Here is a 20,315-nt window from a genome sequence, read left to right as displayed (position 1 = left end):
TTACACTTTCTGTCTGATGCTTGTAAATCTTAAAGCTGGTTGGAAAATTTCAAAGGATGGAAAAAGTGCCAGTGGGCTGCCTGGTGACCAAATCCTGGAGACAGGATAGGAGGCAGACGGGAGGGCAGGCTAGCCCACACAGGTGGCCCGGATCTGGACCAGGTCAGCCTCGCCCTCGGACAACAAGCCAGCTAATCTCACTCTCACGCTCCAAGTTTGTGTAAGTCACTTACCCACAGCTTTTCATCAAGAAAAAAAAGTGTAAAAGTAGAATTTAATTTAAAACACATGCCAACTTTGATTTCATTAGCGTTTTGTTAAAATCTACACACTATCGCTTTGAATCATATGATCTTCAACATAAAGAAAATTATTAGTAAGTCTCAGATTTGATTAAAGGTAGGTTATGATGGCGAGGGAGGCCTTACATTGTAAAAGTTTCAATTAATTAAAGTGCACTGTGCTTGAATTCACTCTGTAAATGCACCTTTTGTGATGCTTTGGAACAGATATGTTAAGTGTTTAAATTTTTTTAACAAATCCTCTGTCCAATGAATGTGCTGATCCCATCTCTGCTGCACAGGTGATTCAAGTGAAAATATCAAATAATTCTGTTCCTTTCTATTGTGGATGCAATGCTACGCATTCACTGAGAAAATACAATAAAATCTAAATATGAAGTCACTCTGGCTGAACTGCAAATCGAACGTTAATAGAAGAATACGGTTCCGACAGACAGCTCCGAGCATTATTGTCTAAAGTTGGGTAAAGGGTAATTAATTTGGCAGTAAATCATTCAGTGTTTTGGGTGAGCCTGATGAGAACTGTAAAATTATTTTTTTTCTCTCAGACATCGCCTCAGCCAACCCCCAGTCCCCATTGTCTGAGTGAAAATGGAAATCTGTGCCACCAGTACAATATCCACATTATGTGCCCTGCCTCGACATTGTTGCATGACATGCTTGATTGTACGCTGGCATATAAGAACAGAAATATATAAACATACCATTAGCACACATTAAGGTTTGTCCCCCTCTTACATTAATGAGCAATGTGTGAGTTTTTAAATGATTTCTTTCATTCTTTTTTAATATAATACATCTCAGACATTTGTAGATTTTTTTTTTCTAATGTTTAAAAGCAGAAGAAATGCACTGATTTCAAAGTTAGGTCCTTTTTTGGATAAACTAAAGTAAACTTGTGTCAAATACATTTTCTAAAAGTATATTTAATTATATTACCTTTCTACCACATGCATGCAAAACACAATTACAAGGATACGGTTTTGCTACACCTCCTCTATTTAGCATTCAACAACCTCATGTCTCCCTCACATCTTTAGTTTGAAGCTAAAATTGCAATAAAGTCCTTGTGATTACAGGCAATATAACACATTAGTCCACATTAGTTTGACCTGTCGTGAAGTGCTTACATGTGCTTTACAGTTTGTTCTTTGTGACGCGGTTTGAGGACGTGTGCAACAAGAGGAGAAAACAAATTGTGAGCAGGAACATTACAACCCTGAGCAGTAAGTGGTTCTGTCTTCAAAGTCTCATTTCACACGATTGTTATGTTCTAGCTCATCCTACGCAAAAAAGAGGTCAGAGACTGGCCCGTTTGCAGTATCTTATTATGCTCGTATTACGAGTGCAGCACTGACTGAAGCTGATCCAGTACAACCAGTACATGCACGTCTCCCACTCACACAAAAGCACTGACTCATAAAGCGATTGCTTCGCCACTGTCTGCACAAAGAAGGGAAGTCTTGGCTCAAAAATTCAAACCAAATAAACTGACCGAACATAGACAGCAATCTGAGTTGTTGTTCCCAGACGGAACCAAGTAAAATCTTCCACAGCAACATTAGCTGCACCAAACAACGAAACCCAACTGAAACACAAGGATGTAGCTTCTACATACTTCTACAATTCTACTATTTCATTTAGCAGACTTGTGTGTTTTACAGGATCAGAATTAATGTGAGTGTTTCTGGAGCATCCACACATCCCAGCAAGTTGTGGATCTGATATATTTTTAAATTGCTTTTGTTGTTTTGTTTTTTTTTCCTTTCATTCTCATGCCATCTCTTCGAAAAGTGGATGAAGTCCTGCTGTCACTAATAACTCAATGCTGCCACCCAGTGTTGGGACGTCTTTGGCTTCAAAAAGAAGAGAAAAAAAAAAGAAAAGCAGAGCCCTGTTTCAGCTTTAGTAGGTCTGTCAGCATGAGTTAATTTTAACCACTGAAGTCTGAATTGGAGAAGATGAAAAACATGATTATATACAGGACCCCGGGTGGTTGTGTGATGATTTTAGTTTGAAGCTAAATGTGATACTGCAGTTAGGATTTTGTTTTTTGTATAAGCAAGCATAACCAAAGGCTGCCTGAAGTGTGGGCCTGTGCAGCTGCAACACAAGTGTGAACAGAATATTGCAAAATATATTGATGCTGTTCGCCGTGTGCGGCTGCATTGGTATGTGTGTTGTGCGGCTCGCGGGCTGCTCTCGGTGTCAGCTGTGAACACACGTGGAGAAAAACAAGATGCTGTCCTTCACTATGGATTTTACATGCTCTCCCCTGATACCTCAGCCCCACCTGTCTAGCCATGAGCTCAGAGTTGAAACAGAGTTCAGCCAAGTCCAGAATTGTTCTTGCTTGTTTTATCAGTAGCGTGTACCATATTTCCCCATGAAATACTACAGCCGGCAAGAGATACTGCCAAGGGAGCAAGGAAACAATTGAATGGGCATTAATGATTTACAGCTACATATCTGCTATAATACCAACACAGGCGGAGGTAACTGAGAGCAGGATCTGATGACATCATTGATGTTGCCTCAGATAACACCTTGATCATCAACTATGTATGGATCTGGCAAAAGATATAAGATAATGTCCAAGTGAGAGTAGACTATTTACCAACCTAGCGTAGGCTAGACCAGCGATCTGACACTGAGCCAGGAACTGAAGGTGGGTCACAGAAAGCTTCAAATTAATCAAGGTGACAAAACGTGTTACTTCTATGATCAGTTGTAAAAGCCTTGGTTTACAGTGGGACATGAAATGTGCACGCCCAGAGAAAAATGTTTGATGACAGCTGGAATATGTGAAAAAGATTTAAATGAAAAAGGCTATTATGACCCTGAACTGTTGTACAGTAGATAATACAGCCACACATATTTCTGTGCAAATATGTCTTCTTTTTGTTCTAAGCAGTATTGACGAGTAAAGCTCCAAACAAAATGCAAAAAGAAAATTAAAAAACACATTGCAGTTATTTTGGCTGGTATTGTGAGTGCAATATCAGTAATGATTTTAGTTATATTGGTATTTTCCACTGAAGAAATATAAAAAATTCTAATATGGTTTATGCTGGAGTTTGCACCAAACAGGCATATTCCCTTATTTCTGTAGTGTACCACTTGTAGGTCAGGGTATCTCTGTAGCACCACAATGCTCTATTTATATTGGCATTATACATTATTTTACAGGCCAGGATGAACTGGCAGATAGTGGCACTCAGTGGCAGTCTGTGGTTTTCCAATTTTTCTGCCAATGGAGTGCCACTTGATGAAGCAGCCGTGTCAGGAGTTGCCACTGAGGTGCCACAAATGGCCACTAAGGTGCCACAAACTGCTACTGAGGCGCCACAGACTGCCACTAAAGTGCCACCGACGACTACAGAGGTGCCACAGACTTCCACTGAGGTGCCACAGAACGCCACGGACAGTCAGAGACCGCCACTTAAGTACCACAGACGGCTCCTGAGGTGCCACTGGAAGCCAGAGATGCTATCAAAGTGCCACAGACTAGTACTGAGGCGCTACAAACTGCCACTAAGGTGCCACAGACCCCAAAGATGCCACAGACTCCTACTGAGGTGCCACAGGCTGCCGGTGCCATTAGCAGGATCCAAGCATCTCTCCTGGTTTTTACCTTTATCACAAAATTGCAGCTCCAAGGCTTTGGATAATGTAGTTGATCATATTGTAACTTAAAAAAATATTTCAAGTAATTAGAGAGAGTTGGCAATAATGGAGAAACAGCAACGTGCTAGTTGGGTTGGAAAATAAAATTAAAATAATAGTTAAATGGTTGCACTAATGACTGCTAATTGACTCTAAGTTGATCAATTCATTAATTAGTCAACTAAACGCTTCAGCTTCAATGTCTAATCTCTGTCTCAAACAGATGTGTGTGGATTTCTGTTTGTGATCATGTAAAAAAATAAACGTAGCAGTCAAGGTAAGACTAAGATTAGATTTGTTTTTGTTTTTTTAACTGTCTTTTGTCAGTATGTTTTAATCTAAAACAACACTTCTCCTGGAAAACATGACATGATAATAATATTTTATTAAAAATAAAGAGGAAAAAATGTTGTATTTAGCCGTACAATAAATCCAAAAAGGTTGAACAGACATTCACTGAACGACAGCTTCTCTGAACCAGCCTGTTTACAATGAGGGGAAATGACGTGCTAATGTTTTGAATCGTGCGGGCTAACAAGCATCACGGAGCCTGTACAACAACTGCACTGACCAGCCTCCCCCTGACACATTTGGGGAAAACGTTAAGCTTCATGTCTCCATAATTTCTGTCACAGTGAGTTTTACTGCATTAAAGGTCGTGCCAATGTAAATAACTGAGCTTGGTTCGGTTTGCAGCGTTAGCTCGTTTGTAGTTGTTGTTAGCTAGCCCTTAGCTAGCGCCAGTCCTCCTGCATCCTGCTGTTATTTCTCCTGCAGGATGTTTTAGACAAAGGATAACCTTGCTGGCGAATGAGCAATGACAGCGTTGAGAAAATGCGATGTATGTGTGTTAAACAATGGATAATAGCACACGGTACGGTTTAGCTTATGGTAGCTTAGCCGTGATGCTAGTAATTAACCATTAGCTGATAACTAATGTCCGTCCAGCTGCGATGCTAACGCTAGCCATTAAAGCTAACACAAGAGAGGTCATTATTTTTGCTGCACATTTATTTTAGTCACATAAATATATTAGGGTGCTTTGACTTTGCTTAATAAAGACGGTCAGCAGGTTCCTCAACGTTTTAAATATTAGTTATCGGCTGACTTGACATCCTGGGTGAAGTGAGTCCTGCTGCAAAGTTCATGTGGGTCGAGCGTAAAAGTCAGTGCTTACCAGTGATGCTTTCACAACCAAGCTTTCATAACTAATCGTTTTGTAACGTTCCCATTTAAGTCAGGGTGTGCCATACTTGGTGCACAGGCGACAACTGCTGGGTTTGGTTTGGTTATTTAAGGATTGCCGCCCGTCCTGCTGCTCGCTGTGACTGCCTTCACTATCATCTGAACGCCACCGCCTCCTGAACGTAAACTGTTTCCCTCTTCTGCACAGCAGGAGAAAGCAATGGACCTCCACAAGATCATCCACAGCGCGCTGCACGAGTTCATCCAGACTTACATTCCCGATGCAGATGTCAGGTAAGCAGTTCTCCAGCTTTGTTGCATCCTCTCAAAAACAATCTTGTTAGTTTTGCAGACAATTTTCTCCTTTTTTTGCCCTTCCCTGCAGCACATTGGATGATGTTCTTCTGTCCTACATCACTGGAGTCCTGGAGGATCTTGGCTCCCAGCAGAGTGTCGAGGAGAACTTTGATGTGGAGGTCTTTGCGGAGATGCTAGAAGCTTACATCCCTGGCTTTGCCGAAATTGACAGGTAAACAAAAGATGCACTTCCTGTGTCCTGGTAGTGAATGAGCAAGATCAGGCAACTGCAGTAATCTGGCAGGAGCTGTTAATACAAAGATGTTTTTGTTTTGCAGCGTCAAAGTCTGTGAGATGATGTTCAATCTGGCTTCCAAACTGGCCACTGCTCGGACTTCAGGTAGTGCATTGTGAATTGTATTGTGGTGGTCTTGGGCCGAATCCACTCGTTTATGGGTTTGTTTGTTTTTTTTAATCACATGATTTTTCTTTCTTGTTTGTCAAAAGAATCTCTGTGCACATATAAATGCAAAAACAAGACTGAAGTGCTGTCAAAGCCATGCCAAAAACAGGCGGTGATATAAGCCTAACCTGAAAACCATGTTTGACAATAGAAGCCTGAAAGAAGAGTTATTACCTGTTCTGGGAGAATGCCAACAGTGATGCTTCAAGGAAGGAAGGAACCATATATATGGACTGATTCTGACACTTCTGTTCCTTTAGTGAAGTGGAAGAGCAACTGTACATTCATGTAAACATGCATAAAGTTTATGCAAAGTTAACAGCATTACATTGATCACGTTCACCATTAAGCAAAATTACCTAATTTAAGCAAAGTCGATAATGGCGGACACTCTGACATCACAAGCAAAAAAACTCTCTGTCCTCACACGTCAACACTGCAAACACAATTTCTGAATATCTTCCCTCTGGAAGGAGGAATCCAAAAGATTTGCATGTGAACAAAAGGCCAAAATGCAGAGAAAGCTACGATTTAAATCAGGGGTGTCCAATCCTGGTCCTTGAGGGCCGCAATCCTGCATGTTTTAGATGTTTCCTTCTTCCAACACACCTGATTCAAATGATCAGCTCATCATCAAGCTCTGCAGAAGCCTGATAACGATCCTGATCATTTGAATCAGGTGTGTTGGAAGAGGGAAACATCTAAAACATGTAGGATTGCGGCCCTCGAGGACCAGGATTGGACACCCCTGATTTAAATTGTACCTGCGTACATGTAATATCTTTATTTTCATCGTGTTGCCAAATTGTGAAACTTGTTTTTGATGGATATCATCAGCTTAATATTTATACCACAATGTGCTGATGTTAATTAGTTTGTTGCTTTTTTAGCTGATGAGGAAAACGGTGTGCCTAAGGCAAGGGCAGAAGAGATTTCTGTGAAACTCACCACCCTGCCCAGTGAGCCTCCGCCAGGAACAGAAACACAGTGCCTTAAAACACAGACAGAGGGCGCCACCGCCAAGGTGATCACCTCAGCACACTATTTTTTCTTCCCTTGATGAGTTTGCATTTTTCTCCTTGTGCGTCCTACTGCTGAAAGTGTCGCATCCATCGAAACTAGAAAACATGAATGTGTGTGTGTTCAGCCACCAGTGTCTGAGTGGGAGGCTCAGGAGCAGCACCTGCTGGAGATGTTTCCCAAGTGCAGTCTGTCCGAGGCTCGCAGCGCTCTGTCCATCGCCAAAGGAGACATGGAGGAAGCTGTGCGCCTCATAATAGAGGGCGATGTCCAACTCAGCCCCACTCCCCTAAATGTGAGTCTCTGCGACAAACAGAAATACTGATGCTCCGACTTGTCTTAGCTGCTGCCTACCGTTAACCATCTGAGCTGATGGTATCCTGTTCTTCAGGTAAACCACGGGAAGAGCATCTCCTCGCTGGCAGACCAGAAGCTTAAAGAGAGCATCCTTGAGAAGTGAGTAAGATCACAAGTCGTTTCATTGACAGAATTATCTTTACTTATTTGTTTCAGTGTTTGTGACTGTGTTTAATCGTAATAGGTACATGCTAGTGGACAGCGAGGAAGATAACAAAACACACCGGCCCGTCGCCCCCAAAGATGTAAGACTCTAGCTGTACTACATTTTAACATCAAATCTGTTTCATGCAATAACACTAGTGGCTTCTGGTGTCATTTTTAATCTTTTTTGCAGGCTCCAAAGAAGCTAGTTCGTTACCACAGTAACCAGGTGGTAACCACGAAGGGAGAGAGATACCAGCTTGTGAAGAAAAACGAGACAGAGGACATGAAGAAGACATACGTCAACCTCAAGCCCGCACGAAAGTACCGATTCCATTGATGACGAGCACAACACTGTAAGAGCAGCGAATGACAATATTGTTTACACACTTTTTAATTTATTACGTTTGAATTTGTTCGATTTATTTTTTTTTTCCCAAACAAAGGAAGACATTTGCTGGTGTGTCAGTGGCTTACTTTGAACAACCATTATATGCCTTGGTTTAAACATTCAATCACAGTGTTTCGGTTGCGTTAAAAGTTTACTTGAGAAGTTTTTGGATTTTTTTGTGTGGTATTTTGATCAGGATGTTGTAACTTGTGCTCTTGTTTATGTAACAGCCTAACCTATCTACTTTTGGCCATCTCAGCCGGTCTGATGTTGCACTGACAGTATTGTTCTTTTTTTTTTTTTTGCGTTTTAATTTTTTTTTTTAACCTAGTAGAATATAGATTCAGAATTATGACATTGCGAGTGGATCTATATTCATATCTGTAAATAAGTTCTCGTGGTGCTGTAGAGTTTCTTCTTGACATTACAACTCTCAAACGCTTTGTTTTGTTTTTAATGCACATACACCGATTAGCCAAAACATTTCAACCTCCTCCAATCTTTATGCTTTGCACATTTTGTCTGCTTCCAACCCCATCAACTTCAACAACTGTTCACTAGCTGCCTAATATATCCTACTCCTTGACAGGTGCCATTGGAACAAGATGTTGCAAGCGTCACCTGTAAGCGGTTTTAATGTCGTGGCTGATCGGTTTATTATTTCAATGACGGCAATTTCATTATAAGTAAAACTTTTTATATCACACAGGATTACAGTGCTGTAAAAGGTTTGTTGAAACCTTGTGTTTTGGGACAATTTGTTGAGCTACAAAATTGAACTTCAGCAGGAGTAATATGCAAAGTTTTACACAATATGTTTACTAAACTGAAACCAACCTTGGCTCAAAGGTGAGATTTGACAGTCTGTCATTATGACCTGTGAGTCCTGAGCAGTCTGAGATTAAACACTTTAACTAAGCCCTGGAAGAATAAGAGGTACACTTAACTTTTACACATCCTACATAAATAAATGTGTTTTTAATTATCTGTAATAGAAAGCACAATCAGGATCCATGGTAGTTCATTTTTATAGCACAACAAATTAATGTTTCCACAAACTTTTACAGCACTGTAATTTTAGACATAATGACGTGGAGGACTATGGTTGCCCCCCTTAAAAAATAAAAATGTTGAGTGAAATATGCTGCTGGAGGACTTCATGTTAAAGTTCATTCCAACAGTAGTATCTTTATTTTTGATATAGATGTTTAGATTTGCAAAGTCTCCAATTATGTATTTGTGAAAGCAGAAGGTTGTGTTTTTTCAGGGTCTGTTTACATATTACCGAAGTGGTTCTGTATCACGGCTCCTCTCATCTCATTTGTGTTCTTGTGAACTTTGCTTCGCTCGTAATTGTTGGTTGTGGAACTTTTCGATTATGATTGGATTCTTATTTCTTATTAATTGTATATTAGGATAAATGGGTTGGTGAGGTTTTTTTTGGGTTTTTTTCCCCTTTACTAAGATATATCGTTGTTTGTGTTCCCCTCTGCATCCATTTGGAGCAACTATAAGCAATTGTTTTAAACTGGTAGTATAATCTTGTTTTTGCTGAGTGTAGTGTAACACAATTGGGTGTCGACAAGATGTGTTGTTACTGATAGTTGTCATTATCAGCAGCAATGTTATCTTTAATTAGTATGTGATGGTGGTACAGTAGAGCATGGAGTGGATTTCCTGAAGCTGTTTAGTCACAACTGAGTTTTAACCCCTTCGCTTTGAAAGACTGCTGACGCACAATTTATAGTAAATAAATACTAATTTTTGTAGACTACAATCCACATTGTGTGCATTTATTTACTCTTCTTACCTAAGGTGCTCATTTAAAAGCTTCATTTTCAATAATCATTCACAGTTCTGCAGTTTAGAACTTTGCAAACAAACTTTAATCAGAGAAACAGAAAACCACATGTTCAAAACAAAACAAAACAAAAACACAGGCACCCGTCAGTAAAAACATGCCTACATCTCTATCAACGGCCGTCAGTCTCACCTTTAAAGCTGTTTAATGCCAGAGTGAAAACAAACGTTTTTACCATAAAATAGAAAAATTAAAAATCAAGCTCCTGCGACATTTAATGCCAATGCCAACGTATGGCAAGGCACGTAAAGTAAACGATTAACCTATCAGTAGAAGAGATGAAACATCAGTCTTTTGTCTGGTAAATTATCTTTTGATGAGGAATGAGCACTTATTATTTGATCATTGTGCGATTTGTATGAAACACAGATGCACATTAATAGATTAAAGGCTTGAACCTCAATCAGACAAAACAAAACTCTCAAAAACTCGTATTTTAAAGTCCCCTATTTGCTGATCCATCTAATTTCACAAGCAAAAACAGTTTAATTATGAAGGTAGACATTAACTGGTTCGTGTGTTGTTTGGCACATACAGCACAGTACATTAAATTATCCCCCTTTTGTTTCATGTATGTCTCTGCTGCCAATGTTGCTGGAGGGCTTTAACACGTGTCTGTGTGAAAGTAAAAAGAATTGGATACCAGATGATTGTTGATCTACAGGTATCAGGACTTTTGTACACACTGCAGCTCTATTTCATCTCAGATCTGCTGCATTCACTACGACATACTGAATTATTGTAGCAGCATCGTGCACGGGTCAGGAAACACATCAAGCTCATCATGCATTTGCAAACCTGGCCACTAGATGGTGCCGTCTATTGCATTGCGATGGCTGTACTAAGCTACATTCCTAGTGCAGTCAGCTGATAACATTTTAACATAAATCTATCATTTATGCAATTTAACCACTTTTACTGTCACAGTTTTCACAATTGTATTATTATTGTATTACTCTGAGAATTTTCTTCACAACACAGCAGCCTCCTGTATTTTCTTTTGATTCTTAAAATGAACTACCAAAATTACACCGTGTAATGTATTTTCAGCACTCCCTCATCTGTTTCTTGTATGCAGAACAGCACATCCGATAAAATCCTTGAAACACAAACCAAACAAGCAAGAGCATTTATAAAACAAAAAAGCAATCACTCTGCTTAAAAGAACTTAGCTTATAGAGGTCACATATTCCTTCAACTGAATATATGAGCATCCTTTTTTTTTATCACAGCCATACATTTTTAATCATGTTTCATCAGTTTTTAAATCATTGTACTTCTGTGGTTTCAATGAATGTGTCTACGCTGTCTACGCTAAACCAAAAATCTTGCTGATCGCTGCCCAAAGTCACGTCACTAGTGGAGAAAATGTCGATAAATAATTCCAAATCACTCAGTAGCATAGCTGTCTTTGTGATACAGATGAAGGATATGAGTCAGGACAAAGTTACTAATCAAGCCACAACTGAGTCAATCCATATGTAAAGTCCTCTATTTAACTAGTGCGTGTGTTGTAAATATAAATATGTAATACCCTTTGATCCATCCATTAGTGGTCAAAATATTGAGGTTGCTCCAAAGGTACCAATCTCACACAATTCCCGATTAGAGCTAACACTCGTTAGCTGGACTGGACTGTTGAGAAATAACTGACTGACATCAACACATGTGGACTTCTGCCAAACTAGGCCTTGTCTTCAAGGACCGAAAGAACAAACTTCTTCAAGTAGGTTGAATTCCCGTGAGCTAGTCGAAGGATTCTTCCGTAATTGTTGTATTTGCAATGACGATGGCACTCGGAGGAGACTGAAGCAGACTTTTTTTTTTTTCAAGATGGCTGCTTATTGCCATGCAGTGTTACGTAGCTCCAAAGACAGATTGCGAGTTACACTCACCAGCAGTGTCACTTTCACATGCATACAGTTCCTGAAGCAGTCTAGTTAACAGTTTTAATGGTGAGGCCTCTAACTGAGATCCTGGTCATATCGCCCCTTTATCATCGTTTTCAGTAAAGGTCCGACCTACAGAAAAGCAGAGAGGATTTGTTGTTTAGGATGAGCTACTTCACAGAGTCAGACATGATACACTGTTTTATTCTCTGTCCCTAACTGCATATATATCTCTCCTTTGAACTAAATCAGGTAAGCCATAAATATTCACATTAATTGGGTTGCTGGAAGGGTCGGCATGCCCCGGGGATTTCATCTAACAGGTGACCTAAATGTGGATCTGATTTGATGTTCTAGAAACGGGCAGTGTGACATTCATGCGTGACTTATGCAATCAGTACACTGTTAACAGCAAAGGCAGTATAAAAAAACCAAAAGCTTTTACTTCTTGTGGATCTCCGAGTGCTTCTCCCAGCATCTTCTCGATATTTCTCATGATGGCCACCTTCTGATGAGCTCGCAGAGGATATTCTATCCTCTTGGGTGTGGGGGCGCCCTGAAGAGAAGAGTCAAACAGAGGAGAAATCATAAGTAGAAACATCTAGTGGCAAAGATAGCACAAATATTAAAGTTGTAGTGAGATAAATTTGCATACTTTGTACCAGAAGTTTACAGTGATCGTCACTCCGCCATTCAACAGTGATTCAATGTGATGCCACCTGAAGGAGGAAGAAGAATATAAATCAATCAAATCGCCTGTTAGAAAGGAATTTTCTGTGCAAACTGCCAAGACCAATGTCATAAACACAAATAGGCATTGCTTTGAGACACTACAGGAAGCAAGTAAAAATAAAATGTGGTGAGACAAAGTGAGCAAAGATTAGAGCTTCTCAGACGTGTACCAAGTAAGAAAGACGGAGTAGTACAAAGCCTACGTTATACTTTCCACATTTGCAAATACATGAAAGTCCACGCGACGTAAATTTTAAGCACATTTAGGACAAATTTACACCACACGGATGCAAGCAAATCCTCACAGACGCATAAAGTATAACACTGACCTAATAACAGCTACATGTCTGTGGTGTATGCAGCTGTCCATGTGCAGATCCACAAGGCATTACACTCAAGGCTTACAAAGATTGTAGCGTTTCACGTGTTTTCTTTGCGGTAATACATGCATGGAAAATGAGAAAGCGCCAGATACATGGAAGTGTAATTATTGTGTGTGGGCATTTCAAGTGAGTGGAGTGACAGCTGCTTGTCTAACTTTGCTTCTTCCTTGACCTTATGTACGTTTCTTCTTAAAGGACGTTGACCAAGAAGACATTATACGATGTAGTTCCTCTTCGCTTGGAAACTGTTACTGAATGTGCAGGTTTATGCAATAAAGAGAACTCCACCACATGATGCCAGCTCACTAACAAGCAAGACATGCTGCAAAGCAAAGTGGCACGCTAAACAAGTTTGTAAAGTTTGATGCTCACCAAGGAAACGACCAGTTACTATAATTACGATTCAAGGGCAATTCTGAAATAACCACCAATGCCCTGCACTGTGGACTTGTGCTCCAACACATCAGCTTTATTACTAACAACTGCAGCTGCACTTTAGACACTTTCGATTACACAAATGTCTACTAATTCAGAACCAGTTAATGAGGCACAGGAAACACCATGACCCTGCTGAGCTTTGAAATTCTGAAGAAACATGATTTGGCCTGGCTTCCCAAGAACTCAGAGCCCAAGAGATAGTAAGCTTCTCTATGTAAATGATGTCTGTATGCATTATTTCTACAGAAAAGCCACATAAAAGTACTTCTTACCAGTACATTGGGATGTAAAGTACATCTCCGGGGCCCACTACAGCTTCATAGCCAACAACATTTTTAAAATTGGGAAACTTCTCATAGTCAGGATGATCAAAATCAACCTAGAAAAGACAAACAATGATTGCAAAATGTGAACATACTGTCTTAACAAAGCCTCTTTATGTCTTCATATCAATGAGTTCATTGAGTACAATAACATGAATGTAGTTTATGTCATTAAAACTTGCTGTGCTTCTACACATCTTTAACTTACTTGGCTCTGTCTGTCACAGGGGTGATGGACAGGATACGGGTAGAGACATTCAAACTGGTCTGGAGGGAAGAGGATGCATCTCTTGTGGCCTTTGATCTGTGCAAAGAAGTTCTGCTGCTCGTCGTAATGTGCCGGTGTCACGTTGCCTAAAGCGAGAGAGAACTGTTTGAACGTGCAGTGTGCAAAACAAAAGAAGCGTCTACAATTACAGAAGTGAAATGAAAGATGTTTTTACAGCAGAGATATTATAGCGCTTCTTCTGCAGTGGGTGCCTACTGGGTGAAGCTTACCCTCCATGCCTATGAGCAGCAGGTTGGATGTCAGCTGTCCCCAGTTTCTCTTGGCTTGCTGCTTGTTGATCCAGTTCCAGTTGAAACCAAGAAAGTCAACAACTATCTTCTTTCCTACTGTGTCATTCAGGGTCTGCTGTAGGTATACTCTTTGGAATTTGTGAGAAAAACAGACATGCAAAGTGTATGAGCCACTTGGAGGAAATTTTCAACGAGTGCTTATAACTGTGTCTGCAGGATATCAGCTTGTTTACAATGTACTTCTATTTCAGCTGACTACATCTTCTTTAAACTATGAAGAGCAATATGACATTGAGGTGGGTGGACAGTGTAAATCCAAACAGATAACAAGCCACTGAGAGTGTCAGCAAGTTCAACAGTGAGTTCTCTTCAGTAAACGATCTGGGTGTGTGCTGCCAGGTCACGTCAGGTCACAGAAATACGCTGCTCCGCTGAGTCTCCTGCATAACTGCTTAGTCATTAGCTCCACTTTCTTGTGCAGAGAAAACACCCTTCGATGTCAAACACACCTTCAGAACAATCGCATTTTGCTGTTTGAGCTTTAAAACAGGGACATTTGTTGGGACCGAGCATCATCCCAGGCAGGGTTAATACAAACACAGCTTTCACCATATTCAGCAGTGCACAGTTCCAACTAAAATATCCCTATATCCTACCTCTCTTCTCCTCCCATTTCCTCCGTTTCGTGCATTTTATCCACAAACTCGGAAAATTTCATTTCCATTCGTTGAGACTTGGGGACAAAGTTCTCAAAGTTAGACATTTTCTTCTCGTCGTAGTAGAGGAATTTGTGCTTTTCTGCAATGTAAACAGAGAAGTCTCCATTTCCAATGTTCTCCTGGAGGTACGCAATGTCCCATTTAAGAGCTGGATATACAAGGTTTGTGTCTGTTAAAACCACCGGCTCCTGAAAACAAACAGAGAACATTTCAGTTTAGATTTACATTTGCTTATCCCGTTTAAATTAGCTTATACACTTGGAAAAAATAAGTAAGATCTCTCTAGGCATTCAGCAATAATCACTCTGAGCCTACTAAAGGGATTATCAATTATAACGTGGGGTTTTTAAAAATAATTACTTGTGTATTAGTGTATAATTTCATTAGGATTATTTGGTAAATAGGATGTGTTTTTCTGGTAGCATAAAACTGTAAATAATGGTTTCACTTAACATCTACTTTACCATCTATGCATGAAATAAAACTGCAAAAACAGTCTTCAAAAGGCTTTTTTATGTTTTTTTCTTCTTTTTTTTTTTTGATTGCACGTATATCAGTTGCAGCACACCCCTGTGTAATCCATGCATGTGTGCAGCGTGCATGGCAGCAGACACTCAGAGCTCCGAGGGCTACGTGACTAACTGAACGTAGACCGCTGAGCGCGCTCCCGACACCCGCCTCTCGAGCACTGCACCGGTTTCACTTTCTGCGGAGAGTCTGCAGCGGCGAATAGTTAATTAAAAAGCGACGCTGGAAAGCCCAGAATCTGTTAAAATTAACTGCAGTGTGCTTGTAAATGCAGCGAATCGGGTCTTGCTTTGTGGTTCCTTTATGTACAGCAGAAGAAGCAGCGGGCCGAGGGGGCGCGCTCATCGACCACCGATCGGTTTGGTTTTCACGCCTGCGCGCTGCGTGCGTCGTTTTGGATAATAACAGAAACGCGTCTTAACATCTTGATAATGCTTTAATGCTGCTGGCATGCACATATGATCACTGGTCAGTTTTGTACGCAGTTTAAATAGGGATGCTGGCACTGTCTGTATGAAGATGCCACGTTTGGACATCAGTGTTGCTCTTATTGATAATCTCTCAGGTGTGATTGGAAGTTTAAGAGGTCACTTATATTGCCAGCCATGATTTTTATAACCATGAATTTTATGTTTTTATTCACCTGTTCGTTTGTGGATTGCTCGAACTGCAGTTGACCTCTCCAGTTTCCACATACCAAACAAATAACATTCACTCTTCACAGGTTTTAGGTTATAAATTTCCAATAATGTAACTACATTTATAATAAAAGGAAACACATGCACTGATTTATAGCTTTCAACTTTCAATAATAATAATCATCCACTATGCAAACATCAGTACTTTGTTGACTGATTCTGTTGCCCTCCTAACCTACTTAGCATATCAGCCTCAACCTCACGGCTTCTTTGGCAGATTTTAAGTATTTAAACATTTAGAATTGCACATCAACATCTGTATCCAAGTGTTTTTTTTCACACGGGTTTTGAAACAGCAAAGGAAAGGAGTTCAGGATGTTTTTCATTTCACTTCTGCCATTATTTTAAGACCGTCAAAATGAAGTGAAAGCGCCCGAGTTCTCTTGACAAGATTGTTGTTACTATTCTTGGAAAATAACTCTCATGAGCTGAAATCGTCTCAGTAAGTGTGCAATCAAAAGCAGAGAACGGGAAGCTGGTTCGTTTTGAGAAGCAGTGAAGATGACAAATTTCTATTCTTGTTGATACAAATATTTGCAGCATGTAAGGGAGAGGTTCAGTTCCACTAGTGCAGAATATGATTTTGGTCTATGTTTGGGTGAAACACGATTACGTAAACTCGCTCTGTGAAATGCAATCTTAAGGAAACAGCAGCAAACGCCAAAATGTTCCCTTGAAACCTTCCCAACAAAACTAAACGTGTCCTCCACGTCTTCGGTGAGAAAATTCTGAGATATTCTTTAGAACTAATTAAACTCTTGCTATGTGATACTGATGTTATCCACGGAGGACAAACATGGGAGTCGGTTCATTTGAAATGCAAATACAAGCACAGTCATCCACTTATATGAAAGACATAAATGATTAGTCATTGCCCATCAGGAAGCTTAAACGAAGGCCAACGATTGTCTGTGCTTAACAGGTAGACAGGCCTTCTGGGAAATGCTGCAGCTAAAACAGACACCAGGAACAATGTGAGATGGAATGAGGTTTGTCTCCTCGAGTGAAAACGTTAACTGCAGTCGGTATATGAAGGAAAAGAAAAACACCAGTCTGATATGTACTTCAGGCCCCCACACAGATGTTATTATGCTCTCAAACAGACTATCTGCACATTCCATTTTGATTTGTCATGCTTAAACATAAACCCACAGCTTTGTTCAAGTTCTTAATAGAATGGAGGAGAGGAGGGGAAATCCATATTAGACCACAGACAGTAGACAAGCTGCTCCTGACTGCTTTGGTATTAGCTTTCTAACATGTTGCATTCAGTGCGCACAAGCCTCAATGGTGTCAGGAGGTGCTTTTTATCTGACAACAAAGGTAAACTAGTCACTACTTGGACTACCCTTGAACTTGGCTCCTGAAAGGCTTTACTGTTTTCAAAACTATAGAATGCGTACCGACAGCAAACAAAGCCACACTTAAACAAAAACATATAGTGGAGCTGCTTAGTTTAATGCACATGTGATGAAAAGTGCAAAATACCTGTTTCTATGGGAAGAAAATTACTGTCAATAATGCAAAACTGATCACAAATATGAAGCCGACTGGTTAATCTGAGCTTATTTAGATCTCAGGACTAAACACAAAGCTAACTTGCATGCTCTCCAAAATCAGGCTACTTGTCTGAATACATTTTCCAGCAATGTAGGGCACTAAAGCAAAGATTATTCCCATCATCAATTAATCTGTTGATGATTTTATTAATTAATTGATTAGCTGTTTGGTGAAAAATGTTAATCGATGTTGCCCAGAGCATTATTTTGTGCAATTATTTATATGATTCACTTGATTTACTAGTTGTTTGGGCCACAAAAGGTCAGAAAATGGTGAAAAGTTTTGATCATAGCATCCAAAAACAACAAATAATGTTCTCAAATTGTCCACAACCCCAAAATATGCTTTCACAGACAAGTAAACAAAACAAAAAATATATTCAAATATATGTATTTTTCTTTAAAGACAAGTCAAACTGATAAATCGACTATTAAAATAGATGTCGAGTAATTTAATAGTCTGCATTAATCGATTATTCGACTAAAATCTTCTGCTTTACACCAGGTTGAGAAGTAAGCCTACGCAAAGTAAATCATTTTCGCTTTCAGTCCCTCGCTGCTGTACTCTGACAGGACAATGTGCACTAATGGCTGTTTCTGACCTAAATGAGCTTCCTGACCTGAACTGTTATCAAAATGAGGTTTATGGTGCAGTTTATTGATATGAAAACACCTGAGAGTGCTATCTGCGCTGACAGGGCAAGTAAGGTCAGTAAAGTAAAGTTTCAGCCAGCTAACTTAGCATGCGTTTACCTCGTTGTTTATTAGCATCTCTGCCCGGGGGTCCGTGTGAGACAGCCGGGGAATGGGCTTGGTGGGGAACGAGTACTGTCGGAGCTGAGACTCGTCCCAGCCCCGGTTCTGGACGCCGGAGAAAGCGGCGCCTCCTTCGCTCGGTGCCGGATCAGCCTCCACGACGGTCGCCGCTGCCATGGTTGTCGACGGGCGCCGATTAGCTGCTGCTCACAATGAAACAAGAGGCGGAGAGCGGCTCTTCCCCCTCGACGCTTTCCTGCTGGGACTCACGGTCAGCGGCCGGACGACCATACACGCCGTCCCATTCACATGTATGGGTTCAGTGAAGGGAATGAGCTCGGCGCTCTCTCTGCAGCTCTGTTCCGTGTAGGTGTTTACACACCGTGTTGACAGCCACGAAACCAACGACGCACGTTCAAATATTCAGGGAAACACTTGGCGCCATTTTTAACTCATACTTTCCAACAGCGACCCCTGCTGCCGCGGCGGACTCAGTGCATCGGTTGTACTAACACACCTCTGCCACAAGAGGGTGCTGTTGTATTTACTTTACTCGCAGTTTTTCAGAAAAACAAAAAAAAACTCATCAGATAGATTTAACCTCTTTCCATTCAAAATTGCCCATTTGTAGATTTAAAAAAATGTAATAACAAATTTTTGCGAAACGTACTATCCAAAAAAAATGTGTTTCCCTCGCCCTTGAGAGGACAACATCTATTGGAAGAATTAAAATTAAGAAAATTATATGCAATTATCTAAAATGTCCTATCCCTCACAAAGCTAAAGATGTGCATTTCAAAATAATTAATAACATTTATCCCTGTAAAGAATTCTTACTCTCCAAATGTAACATAGATGATAATGAATATGAATTTTGTGACACTAACAGTGAATCAGAAGAACATCTTTTCTTTTCTTGTACTTTTTCAAAGATTTTCTGGGGTAGTTTTTGTGCCTGGGCTCTTCATAATGACTTGTATCAATTACCATTGATATACAAAGAAATTAAATCTGGAGTCACTTTGGAAGAGAAACATGAGGATTTTATTTTAAATAATTGTATAATTATGGTCAAATTCTTCATGCACAAATGCAAATTTAGTAAAGTCAAACCATCGTTTAATGTGTTCCTGTGTGAGCTGGAGTCCCCGAGAGACTCTTTAAAATTCTGTATCTCAAAGAAGGCACTTAAACTTTATGGTGGCATAATGGCACTATCTTTATCTCCTTTTGCAAATTAACTTGAATGTAGTTGTCTGTGCATTTTTGTATTTTTCTTAATTTATTGGCTTGGTTTATTGGATTTCAATGTTTTTTGTTCTTTGTTTGTAAACTGCTTAATTTGAATTTGTCTGTTTTTTGTATTTTTTTATCTTCATTATTTTACAATTGATTTTTGTAGATTAAAAAAAACTCTAATTTTAAAATATTTATATATATATATATATATATATATATATATATTAAAATATGTTTTTATTTTATTTATATTTTTTTGATAAGATCAAAGAGCAAGTAGGAATAAAAAAAACATGCATATCAAACAAGAGCTCTGGTCTTAAGAGGCTAAAATCTAATTTCTCTAAATTGAGTCTGCAGATAAAAAAGCAGACGTCTTTCAAGATTTTTAAAGAATTTGTTGTTATTAGCGAGCAACATTATTGAACGGGATATTGCATATTCAGGGCACAAGTGTTTAAAAAAACAAACCAAGCTTACTTCTATAGCACGTGTTTAAACAATCTGAGTTGATGGAAGTGCTGTACATGTTGTGAAACAAGCAGCAACAGAAACATGTGCAGAAAGCAAGACAGGATACAGACTCATAAAATCAATTTGTAAAACAAAGTAAAAATCAATATGAAATACTCAAAACGCACAGCAAACAGGACAACAGCTTGAAAATCCCATTGTAGAATAAAATAAAGATAAAATACTAAAATAGGGCCATTACAATCAAGCAAAAGCCACTGAAAACATGCACATCACCACAAAAAAATACTTTTATGCTGTAGATATTTACTTTTTATTTGCAGTAATTGCATCAGATAGAAACAGACTTTGTAGTTAATCATTTTTTTCACA

At 39.6% G+C, this 20,315-nt stretch overlaps 2 protein-coding genes across 3 annotated transcripts; one reads left to right on the top strand and one right to left on the bottom strand.

The window, feature by feature from the left end:
• The first annotated feature begins 4,510 nt into the window (after window positions 1-4,510).
• On the top strand, window positions 4,511-9,602 carry cuedc2 (CUE domain containing 2). Of its 2 annotated transcripts, none has more exons than XM_008278826.1 (9): window positions 4,511-4,602; window positions 5,365-5,447; window positions 5,539-5,682; window positions 5,789-5,850; window positions 6,804-6,937; window positions 7,061-7,228; window positions 7,325-7,389; window positions 7,475-7,535; window positions 7,628-9,602. In XM_008278826.1, the coding sequence occupies exons 2-9, from the start codon at window positions 5,374-5,376 to the stop codon at window positions 7,772-7,774; spliced, it is 855 nt and encodes a 284-aa protein (XP_008277048.1). In that variant the 5' UTR covers window positions 4,511-4,602; window positions 5,365-5,373; the 3' UTR covers window positions 7,775-9,602. The 2 variants fall into 2 exon arrangements, with proteins under 2 accessions (XP_008277048.1, XP_008277047.1); XM_008278825.1 differs by having other exon boundaries at window positions 5,362-5,447.
• An 86-nt stretch (window positions 9,603-9,688) lies between these two features.
• hif1an (hypoxia inducible factor 1 subunit alpha inhibitor) lies at window positions 9,689-18,627 on the bottom strand. Its single transcript, XM_008278827.1, has 8 exons — window positions 18,228-18,627; window positions 14,627-14,877; window positions 13,950-14,098; window positions 13,660-13,805; window positions 13,401-13,507; window positions 12,231-12,294; window positions 12,021-12,131; window positions 9,689-11,707 (listed from the first exon to the last, which is right to left on the bottom strand). The coding sequence occupies exons 1-8, from the start codon at window positions 18,405-18,407 to the stop codon at window positions 11,651-11,653; spliced, it is 1,065 nt and encodes a 354-aa protein (XP_008277049.1). The 5' UTR covers window positions 18,408-18,627; the 3' UTR covers window positions 9,689-11,650.
• Window positions 18,628-20,315: the final 1,688 nt, after the last annotated feature.

Source organism: Stegastes partitus, unplaced genomic scaffold (genome assembly GCF_000690725.1).
Source record: "Stegastes partitus isolate 25-593 unplaced genomic scaffold, Stegastes_partitus-1.0.2 Scaffold133, whole genome shotgun sequence".
Classification (NCBI taxonomy): Eukaryota; Metazoa; Chordata; class Actinopteri; family Pomacentridae; genus Stegastes; species Stegastes partitus.
This window is presented reverse-complemented; position numbering and strand designations above follow the sequence as displayed.